This window comes from Lissotriton helveticus, chromosome 3_1 (genome assembly GCF_964261635.1).
Source record: "Lissotriton helveticus chromosome 3_1, aLisHel1.1, whole genome shotgun sequence".
Classification (NCBI taxonomy): domain Eukaryota; kingdom Metazoa; phylum Chordata; class Amphibia; order Caudata; family Salamandridae; genus Lissotriton; species Lissotriton helveticus.
This window is the reverse complement of record NC_136061.1, coordinates 717,329,863-717,341,673: the sequence shown is the minus strand read 5'-3', so window position 1 is coordinate 717,341,673 and position 11,811 is coordinate 717,329,863. Positions and strand designations below refer to the sequence as shown.

General features: G+C 41.3%; 1 protein-coding gene across 2 annotated transcripts in view; it reads left to right on the top strand.

The window, feature by feature from the left end:
• Window positions 1–1,375: 1,375 nt before the first annotated feature.
• The window catches only part of CSTF3 (cleavage stimulation factor subunit 3), a 601,400-nt gene continuing 590,964 nt past the window's right edge, over window positions 1,376–11,811 (top strand). The window contains exon 1 of one of the 2 annotated variants that reach the window (XM_078680868.1): window positions 1,376–1,586. In XM_078680868.1, coding sequence (XP_078536994.1) covers window positions 1,560–1,586 — 27 coding nt within the window. In that variant the 5' untranslated portion in view covers window positions 1,376–1,559. The remainder of the gene's footprint in view (window positions 1,587–11,811) is intronic. The other variant, XM_078680867.1, reaches the window with a different exon arrangement.

Below are 11,811 nucleotides of genomic sequence, written 5' to 3'. Positions count from 1 at the left end.
ATCTTCACAAAAGTTAATAAAAAATGTTTAAGCTATTGCCATTATAAATTACAATAACTTTAATTTAAGTATTAATTATTTTTAAAAAAGCATATTATTTGTAAAATCAATACTTCTAAGTCACGTAAATACAAAACATGTTGCATTCAAAATGCTATAGGTGTCACATTGTCAAAAATTAAATGAATTACCATTGTAAATGACAAAGCTATTAAGTTCACAATTTTCAAAAATAAAACATAAATAACACATTTTTAACTCCTTCGCTGTGGCGGCTATTCCGCCGCAGCGCTAAGGGGGGGGGGCCGCGCGGCGCTTACACGCTGGTGACGGAACCGCTCCGTCACCAGCCTCGGGTGAGCTGTGCTGTTGACGGAGCGGTTCCGTCATGGCCCCGCCCACTCAATAGAACGCGCCGCGCAGGCGCGTCGGGCGGGCCATGATGGAACCGCTCCGTCATCAGCATAGCGCGAAGCGGTTCCGTCATCAGCGTCGAAGGAGTTAATGTACAGGACAAATAACTCAAACTTTCCTAATGCGAGACCTATTGCATTGCAAATGCTTGTTTACACAGTTTGCAGTGCGCGTATGTCATCATCTAGAATGGAATAAGGAGTAGAACATACACATGTAGTTAAGAACGATACGTAAGCACTTTACATTTACACAGATAAATCAAAATTCTCCACATATGCCCTTACAGTTCAGAAATAACATGATTAATTTGAATTTCTAAGCACAATAACTTTCATTTAGTAACACAGCACTATTTCTCTTGTCTCTGGGCACAAAACATTTTTATGGAAAATCACAATCTTATCAGGTACGTTTCTAACCACACATATAAATTCCATTCCATTGCCGGGATACCTTTATACATATGTACCCCCACTTCTATTGTTAACATTAGTCTCACAGAATATACCCGAGTGCAGACTACATGTGGCTATAATGTACTTCTAACATGTTCTTTATAGTGGGGTCAATTTTAAACTTCTTCAGCCCTAGCAGTCAAGTGGTTAACGTATTAAAGGCATGTTATCAGACAGTTATTTGTATGCAAAAGGAAGTCGGCATGTTTCAAGATGGCCGATCTACTGATTACAGATTTTTCAGCAGTCTGCTTGCTGGGTAAAATTAAACTCTACACTGTTCCGAGGAGGTGCTGCTTAAGTATCTCGTACGAGCGCTGTATAGTTTACATATTTAAGTCCGTGCTGTTCATGTCACACAATCGTTCCATAGATTTAAACTTAACAAGTTTTAAAGTTAAACTATATATATTTCAGACTCTAAATCATCCTTAAAGTTAAGGCCTCTGGCCGTGCTTGCGTGATATGGAAACGCGTCGCGAGGGCGCTCTTGTGACGCGTCACTGCGCAACGGCACAGAACCTACTGCGGTTGGTCGCCATTTTGCGCTGTGTAGGAGGTGGGGAGGCTGGAGGGAGTCGTCAAGCAGCTGAAGCGGCGCTTTTCCGGGGCAGCTGGTAATATCACGAGAAGTGACCGGCGAGCCGCGGTGGTACACATATCTTCTAAGTTGTAACGACAGTGGCAATGTCCGCAGAGGGATCAGCTGAACCGGTGAGTCGGAGCGCGTGTGTACATAGTAGACCTGGCCTTGTGATCAGATATGGGTTACCTGACCTCAGAGCAAGTTAACCCATTCTGATTTCAGCCTGCTAGGAATGTACATGGCGCATTTCCGCGGTGCACATTGTCCGTACAAAATGCACACATAAACTGAATGTATCTAGGGCCACGCTTCATACCTTGATCTATAGATGCTATTTTATGCATTTGCTTTGACTGAGATTATACTTTTTCGACCTTCTACTTTGGCACTTTATTAAATATTGCCTTCCAATCTAGCTTTCCGTCCAGTGCTCTTATCTCCTGCACACCTTTTTAAATCAGTCAGTGAATCGGATATTTATAGAGCGCGGCAAATCACCATGGGGGTCTCGAGGCGCTTTTCTTGCTTAATGTTCCGCTTCAGATCTTGCAGTCTAACTCTGAACTTTCCCGTTTCAAACCCACAGCCTGTTTGACTTGTTCATTTTATACTTCATTTTTTTAAAATTCCGGTTCGCGTAAATCATTTTCATTTCGTGCACCAGCTCCCCTTAAGAACCTTGATTTCCCCCTATTAAAGCTTGTTCAACCCCTTTTCGAATTCCTTCAAGAGCTGTTTCAAATCTTCCCGGTCGTTCCCATTTTCTAACTTCTATATTTCCCACCCCTTCTAGTTTTAATCTTCATCGATTCACGGCATTCAAACACACCCCATGGAGTGATGACTAGTCTGTAGTTGGAAAATAACGTTGTGCCTTTCAAAAATAAAAAGTACATTAAGTCCCAAACCCAAGGCAAGCGTGGCTGAGTGCCTCAATCCAAGGCAAGCATGGCTGAGTGCAACGACACAGATTGATAATGAGAAAAGAAGTACAGGCGTGTATTAAACACCTAGTAATCTGGAAAGCACACACTAAATGTTTTTTTTTTAGACCTGTACGAATGAACCTTAAATCATAGCTGCTTTGAGTCCCAAAATGAAGTTAGTTATTAGCGCAAATACAAAAAAATCCGTAGCCTGGTGATATTTTCGAATCCTGTAATGTTGCGTGTATAGTTTTGCGATGCAGTGGCAGCAAACTATCATTACTTTGTGTGACTAATGCGTTTACTCCAGGCAGGTGAGGATCCTCCAGTATTCGATGGTGCGGGGAGCTTAGGTATTTAGTGTTCAGGCTTATTTGAAATGTTTTTCAGTTAATTTCGTGAAATTATTTTCAACATTTCGTGATATAGTTATTAACCCCTTCGATGCTGATGACGGAACGGTTCCGTCATGAGCGTCGGTTGAGCTGTGCTGATGACGGAACCGTTCCGTCATGACTCCGCCCGCGCAAGGCGGAGTCAGCATGGGCGGGGAATTCGCGCCGCACGCATGCGGTTAATAAATAGAAAAAAACATTCCTGCTGCTTCCACCACCTAGGCCATACCCCACACAATTTCGTAAATTGTGACATTTTAATTCCACAAAGACTCTGGTAGCTTTCCGCTTCCCACTTCACATTCATGCTCTGTTTTTGATTGGTTTGATGTGATTTTTGGGCATTTTTAGAGAACACTCACTTTAAGGAACAAGCATTGGCATAGCCAATAGCTCTCGCTTTTGGGACCTTATAAGTATTTAGTTATGCAGCATAATAGCCTTGGTGCAACATGATCAACTGTTGCATGGCTAAACACTTATAAGGAGCCAAAGGCGAGCACTATTGGCTATACCAATGCTTGTTTTTTTTGTGGTCACTTTGCCCTGAACGGAGGTCCTTCTGAGATGCATGTGATTGCTCCTTCATTGAAGTGCTGTATTTAATATAGGTTACCAGGTTTTGAAACCCGGGGGCATTTATCAAACCATGAAGGGCTACAATATCGCAACCGCCGACGGGTATGGAATAACTTAAATCAATCAGTTTTTGTAAAGCGCAGTTTGTCACCTCAGAGGGTATCGAGGCGCTGTGCTGCGGGCGTCCAGTTGAAGAGCCAGGTCTGAGTCCCGCAGTCTGACAGTGCTTCTCAGCCTGGAAATCAGAACGAGGCCCTAAAGGAATATATTCAATGGAACTTGAAGCTCAGCCTAGTGTGTGGGTTTTTAAAATTAATTTTTTACTAAATTGCTCACTGATAAGAGCCTATAAGTCGTCCTGCTTGGAACATATTAAGCATACTTTTCTTTATTTTCTGTTGACCATCTCTGAAAATGTGGACATGTACTTGCCGAAATCAGAGGGGACAATTTGGAGGAAACGCGTGAGTCCCGTAGCAAATCATAGACGCCTGCCTGGTGACCCGAAATGTAGTGCTGCATTAATTGTAAGCATCAGTCCTACAGGGCTGTGTGCCCCCTGCAAGTGAGGGGAGATTAGCGGAGACTCACAGCTCCTACAACGGACCCTCCCGCACCTGTCCTCGTTGGTATGCGGTAGGGTTTTAGTTGAATGGGTGGGCGGTTTCTGCTGCTTCAGAGGTGGGTAATTCAACGCCACCTTAGACTCGAGCCAGGAGTCCTGATCTTGAAAATGAAGAGCAGCCCAGCCCTCTGGTAACCAGCCATGTAAATTTGCTTTTTGTGTAGGGTTAACTAGAAGCGAAGTCGCTCCTCTTGACTCTGTGAGTTTGCAGTGAGGTATAGTAATGTCTCTGGTGACATGGGGTTGTCTGGTAATATTACCTACTGTGGAGTTTGGGTTTTGGCCCAGGTCACAGCATCTACATTTGTCACCAAAAGAACAGTCTTTCGAGAGGTAAGGTTGTGAGCGGTTCTTAATTTATAACAAAAGCACCTTGTAAACCATTTAATCGTTCAAAAAATAACACTTATAAACTTAGTACCGAGCATAACACGATCTGCCCATTTACTTGTTTAAATTGCGGTTTAGCACACAATTGTTTCGGGGCATCACTACACCCCAATAAAGGTATTAAACTAATTTAGCAGCCGAACGGGTCAAAAGGTTGAGATCTTTCGGGTTACACTATGGTAATGCTAACCAACGTTTGGGAACATCTAGAAAAGCGGCGAAGCCAAGAAATGTAAAACATCCTCAAGAATCGGACAAACTGTTCACATTACACTACCTAAAACTGGCCACTAGATGTCAGCATTGCAGTTTTACACGGGAAAGAAATTACCTTCGTTGTCCTTTAGTTAGTCCAGTAAATGCAAGTAATCGTGGCTGTAAGGGTGCTCGCGAGATGGCGCCTGTGCTCGTAAGCCCGCGCATGTAACCGCTCGCTGGTGGCCGGAGAAAGACTTTTGATAGCACTTCAAAAAGCCAGCTACTAAATGTCTTGCCAGACAAGCGCATGCGCTGGCGAGACCTAAAAAAAGATCGCATAAAAGCAGACAGGGTAACAAGCGAACATTTCTACGTGAGAGGTAGCTCTCGAATAAAACACGCTTGATCAATAATGAAGCAAGGATAGAGAGAAAACGTCTTCTAATCATCAGGCCTTTATTCATTGTTGTAAGAACAAAAGGGGATAGGTCCATAAATACGTGGTGGGGGCTAGACCCTTTTTTATAAAATATGTAACACAAATTGCCCGAACCACAACATTTCCACAAGCTTATTAAGAGGGAAAAGATCAATTTATTGTGATCACCCTCGACATCCTACTTAGTGTCAATGTTTTTTTATCTTTTTCAAGTTATCACAAGCTGTATGACAGAAAACAACAATACATTAAATATTTACACACCTATATATACTTTGTACATACATGAGAAACAAATTCTTTACACAGTACAAAAAGAAAATTCCTTGCATCAAACATTACAAAAAACTAAGAATACATGACAAACATCAAAAAATGAGAAAAATAGGAAAAACCAATCTTAGTGGGAATCATAAGCAAATGAAGGGCTCTTAAACAAATCAATACTGGACCAGCCGGTCCTATTATCGTAGAGATGACATTTTATTCCACCCTATGAAAGTGCCGACGCGTTTCGAGATCAGGCACTATGTCGCTGATCTCTCATCAGGGCTGTTTTATTCTTTGTATCAAACTTGGTTGAAAGTGGAGCATGGCATTGGGGCGTAAAGGATTTCAAGCCAAATAATTCTAAACGTGGCCAGGCAGGGCAACCTTGCTATTGTCGACTGCCGCCAACTGGCGTTCTTATATATGATACACCACCATGAAGGTAGGCCCCTTAATGAAGTGTTTCTATTGCCTTTTTAATTTTTGGAAATGTGCTCTCAATATGCCGTCCTGCTCAAAAGTAACAGCACGCCGCTGGTGTGATCAAAGTTTTCTCACCAAAACTTTGATCACACCAGCGGCGTGCTGTTACTTTTGAGCAGGACAGCATATTGAGAGCACATTTCCAAAAATTAAAAAGGGAATAGAAACACTTCATTAAGGAGCCTACCTTCATGGTGGTGTATCATATATAAGAACGCCAGTTGGCGGCAGTCGACAATAGCAAGGTTGCCCTGCCTGGCCACGTTTAGAATTATTTGGTTTTGTAGTGTAGTTCCTATATTCCCAATGGGCTCTGCGCATTGGAATACTATATTCAGCAGTGTAGACGTAGGACTGAGGTTATCTAGGTCTCTACTGACTATATTAGACTTAAGGTTTGCCAGCTAGCTCAGAGGTCACTAGAAACTTTCTCGAATAAACAAGGAGTTTAACCTCCCTGGATAGACAAGAAGGGATTAGCTTCCGACAACCATATAACATAACAACTTTGCTCCCTCAGAATAAGAGTGTATCTCTAGAGTCGTGTGAAAACAATAGACAGCTATTTCACTCAGTCAAATGTGCGTACTTAGTTTCACCAGAATGCAGAGAAAAGAGAGACGGGCGTTTTCAATAAAAGGTGTTATTTATAGAGCAGTCTTCCTCATACAAGAGAAATGAATTGCCACAGTTGCAATACTCATAGTAAAGTAAAGTGCGTACAGTAAAAGGAGGATTATAAAATACTGTAAAAGCATTGATATGGTTTCTTAGCCATATGATACTTTAAAATAGATAAAATATATATACATTGACTAACGTACTCAACTGGTGCTTCTAAAGACCTAAGCCTAATACGTGGGAAGGAGTAAATAAGTAGCAGTTTAAGTTAAGTTGGTTTTGCCAAGAATCTGACTCAATTCTCTTTAAGGGTTTAGTCAACTCCGTACCTGGGTATTTAGAAATCAGGAGGTCTTGTATCTCTCTCTCAGGACTCGATATCCCAGTAACCCGCGAAGGTATCTGGAAACACCGGAGCTGGATTTCTCGGCAGGAGAAAAGACAGCGTCTCTCTCAGTGCGTCAAAAGGGAGGGGCAGCGTCCGTGGGCTCTCGCATCAGCTGGGCTCTCGGGCAAGTAGATCGCTGCTCCAAAACCACCACCGTGTGTTTGCTTAAGGCAACGTTGGTATATTTATACCTGAAAGGTGCAGGGTTTGACGTAAGGCTGGACATAAGACGTCAATAAAGATGTCACTAAGAACTGGCCGTTCTTACAGTGTTTTACAGGAGTTCTAGGATGAAATCAAAACAAAAGCAAGGGGGATTTCCCAGGTTGCTGGAGGTTTGGTTTGTTTAGAGAACCCGTTGTGCTTTCTAGGAGGCAGGGGAAGTACCCTTGCTTAATGTGACAGCATGTGCTACGACTGAATATGGATATGATTACTATGCCGTTGTAGGGATATTATTGATTATAACCGGACAAGGGCATAAAATAGAAATATCGATTTAGTTTCCTAGATAGAAACACAATAGTTTGAAATCCTTTACGCCTCAATGCCCTGCTCCACTTCAACCAAGTTTGATACAAAGAATAAAACAGCCCTGATGAGAGATCAGCGACATAGTGCCTGATCTCGAAACACGTCGGCACTTTCATAGGTTGGAATAAAATGTCATCTCTACGATACTAGGACCGGCCGGTCCAGTATTGATTTGTTTAAGAGCCATTCATTTGCTTATGATTCCCCCTAAGATTTGTTTTTCCTATTTTTCTCATTTTTTGATGTTGTTTGTGATGTATTCTTAGTTTTTTGTAATGTTTGATGCAAGGAATTTTCTTTTTGTACTGTGTAAAGAATTTGTTTCTCATGTATGTACAAAGTATATATAGGTGTGTAAATATTTAATGTTTTGTTGTTTTCTGGCATACAGCTTGTGATAACTTGAAAAAGATAAAAAACATTGACACTAAGTAGGATGTCGAGGGTGATCACAATAAATTGATCTTTTCCCTCTTAATAAGCTTGTGGAAATTCTGTGGTTCGGGCAATTTGTGTTATAATATATATTTTATTCATTGTTGGGCATTTGAGAGGGTCAATTTAGTGGCGCCCACATAACTAGCCTAATCTTGGGGAAGTGAAGAGCTGCATGTTAGCCTACTATGGAAAGCTAATGGGGGGTAAAACCTCAGAGTTGATATCCCTTACAACTGATATGTACATAAGATCACACAGGGTAGCTGTGTTTTGCATATCATACTTTGCCACAGTGTTTTATTAATACCTAAAATAGTGAATTACAATCATGGAGACAGAAGCCCACTGTAGCACCCAATGTCAAATGTAACCCTTCATTAGGTAGATGAATAATTTACAAGATGTATAGATGATTAAATAGCGGCTGGGTTAATCGCAGTTTGTCAAGTGTAAGGCCCACATTACAAAGCAAGTCCATTGGTTAAGGTCAAGGCTCATAGTTGCAGGCCAAACATTGAAGCTGTAAACTTGGCAATGCAACCACAAGCATTCCCAACTAATCTCAGTTCAGACTTTTCCCCCGTGAATCTGTCTCCAGTTCGGTATTTGAGTACCCAAAGTTAAGCCTGAAAATTCCATGTTGTCACTCAATTGTAAAACAGAAGACCTTATTTTGCCGAATGGCTCAATGTATGCTTTCAACAGACCATGCGAGAGGGTGCTGTTCCTTGGCAAATGCCTAAGTTTGGGGGGATGGGTGGTCAATACCACCTGTTGGCACTACCTGAAAAAAAACATATTTTTACACTGAAGACATTTCTATTACTAAGGCTAGCGGGGTCACTAGTGTTAAATGCTCCAAATAGTCTTTAGAGAATGAAGATTGACATCACTGGCATCTGCTAACTAAACTAGGTTGCCCATCACAAGCACAACAGCGAGGACTGCTGCTTTCTCGAAGATTGGATTGCAAGGTTGAAATCATTTGAAATGGAGTGTGTGAAACGTCATCATTGTGCATTGATTTCCTCACTACCGTCCAAAAAATATGCCTCTGTCTTACTCGAAAACAAGTATTTGCAATGCAATTGGTCTTGCATTTATGCACGTTTAAGCTATTGGCATTGTAAATGACAATGCTTTTTATTTATGTTTAAAAACAAAAATAAAAAGCATTGTTATTTGCAATGTCAATAGCTGAAACTCAAGTAAATGAGACCTATTGCATTGCAAATGTTTGTTAGATTAGTGAGTAGAAACACTCCCTTTCGGCCCGCGCGGCAAATTAATTAAACAAACAAGCGCTGCCGCTAAAGTGAAAGCGGACCGCGCTGCAAATAAAAAAAAGAAAAAGTTAGTGCTTACTGACTTATGAAGCAGATCGTGTAACGGCACAAGTAAGACGGGGCGTGGAATTTTTAAAATCTACTTGGCCAAAGGACAAAATGCCACTGATATCTACATGTCCTGTAAAGCCCACTTGTCCCACCGACTCCCATCCCTACATCAATTATAGGGGCTGGCAGAGAGACATTTAATACATTTTTGTTTTATTAAAATCAAACAATGAAATGTGCATTGCTAATCAAAAACTTGAAAAGCAATATTATCCCTTTTATCCAAACATATAGAAATTGTATAGAAATACAACAAAGTATGCAAACAGTGATGTTGCACTAAAAGGGGGCAGGGTCGGTGAGTCTGGGGACATTCATAGCAGTGGCTAAAAAAACAAAATATTGTAAAACTTTTTTTTGTCTTTCACCTTCAGGTGACTACATGTATAATGGACAGCTTTAATAAAATAAATGCAAGTTATGTTAATCAGTTAATCAGTGGGAAATGCACTATCAGACATTATGAAACCTCACCGGAGAGCCACAGAATTGAATCTCGGTTCGTGAAGTGGAGAATTGTGACATGCGATTGTTTAGGGCTACAACGTCCCAGTCTGGTCTGTGACAAAGCACTGGGAACATGCAAGTCATTATTTTAAACTTGCATTATTAGCAATATAAGATAGACTGCTACAAAATGCTCGTTGAGTTTTAGGGGGGAAAAGTGCTTTCCAAATATAGATTTTTTAGTAATACCTAGATTGTGCACAGTGACTGGATAATACTATTGATAGTGACAACTGTTCTCTGGTTGTTTATCCCCATCTGTTTTACATAAAACGTGTAAAACAAGGACTGTGGAAAAAGGATTAAAAACGAACGTGATCTTGTCAGATGCAAGCTTCGTAGTACGTCTGCAGTAATTTCTGGCAAACAGAAAAAGCATCAACAATCAATAAACCCTGTCCTTTGGGCGTAAATAATGTCAGTATGTTTTGTAACAGACCAGTCACATGTTCACAGAAGGAGACGACGCGCTCTGGCCCAAAGCACACGATTGAGGATTACAATTGCTGTGACTATAGCAAGAGACACTCACCCCCGGAGTATCATTCTATGCTCCGGTTCCTCGGCAGCTGGTATAAGCGAAGTGGGTTGCCTGAGGTTGACATAGAACAGTGTCCAACAGTGGTGTGGCAACAAGGTGTGTAGCCCTGACGAATCTGCCAAAAACATTGAGGCAGAGAAACATGTTGGCGATAGGTAATGGTATGCGATGGTAGCAACCAGCCTTTTTAATTCAACTGTTCACACCTAGTATCTAGGAATAAAATTGCGGAGAGGTGTGCCAGTTGATTTTAAGCACATCTATTTGTCACAAGCAGATTGGATCTGCTACCACGTTTTCTTTCACTTCTTAGTTTTTCTTTGGACACACTTTTTCTTTTCTTTTGAACTGAATGATGACCAGTGATGAGAAAGGGGCCCAGTCTGGTGATTACGTGCCAGTTGCCCCTAGGGTGGTGTTCCAGTGAGGTGTCATTCGGTTCTTCACACATTTTTTTTGCAGAATCAGTCTGCTTTCAATCCTATGTGGTGGATTCTCTGTATTGATTAAGGTCTCAGACAGCTTGTTGTTGTTCTATGTGACTGTCAAGAGTTGTTGGCCAATATGTTTTCTTTTTAACTTTCTAAAGAATACTGGACGTATTGCAGTAAATACCCCCGAAGAAAAGACGGTGGATAGGGGAGTGTAACAGAGATCATGAACATGTGACTGGTCTGTTACAAAACATACTGACATTATTTATGCTCAAAGGACAGGGTTTATTGATTGTTGATGGTTTTTGAGTGGAGGGCAACCCTGTTTGTTTCTTTCCCTCTGGGCTCCTTTTTTTGATAAACAGAAAAAGCAAACAAAAACATTAGATTGGGCACTGGCAGTGCACGTGGTTTTCCAATGTTATCACTTGATAGTCACAGTTGCTTCCATTTGGTGGGCTTTCCTGTCTTGATTCGGGAAAGAGAACAAGGAGGGCATGATAGGGAGCTATAAGGTACAGAGTGGTAAATAAATAATTGTTTACTTACAATAGTTTGTGAGACAGTAAAGACTCCTAACAAAAACTTCTTTTCTCAAGTGAATAAGCTGAATTTCTTTACACAAAAACAATTAATCTTAAAGCAGCCTGGAATTTAGAGATTCGTATGTTCGCGCTGGTTTCGATCAGGTTGAAAATCATGCAATTGTCGACAAACTTCAATTTTTCTATGTGCCTTAAATTGTAAATTTGTGTAATAAAAACGGCAGTGTAAAACACATAGTATATTGTGCTGTTGACTACTGCCCCATTAACCCAAAAGTTTACTGCTGGCATTGGCACTTGTGACTTGCTGGTCTGTTGCACGCTGATCATTGCAGTACACACTCAACCCTCCGAGTTATCGGAAATCTGAGCCTGTAACCTGCAAGTCTCACTGATTCATATCCCCTGCTACTCTCCCCCAACCTTCTTCCGATTAACTGCATAATTTATGTCCTTCTTTGCAAAGTGCTACTTTCTCTTAACCCCATCCGCGCTCATGACGAGCTCAGCTCGTCATGAGTCACGACGCTCATGACGAGCTGAGCTTGTCATGTAACGCGCTTTTTTTAAAAACGCAGCGCACCGCGGGAAAACCATTAGCGCGCATGCGGTTAATGGCTATCTCTGGCTATAGCAGCAGCTT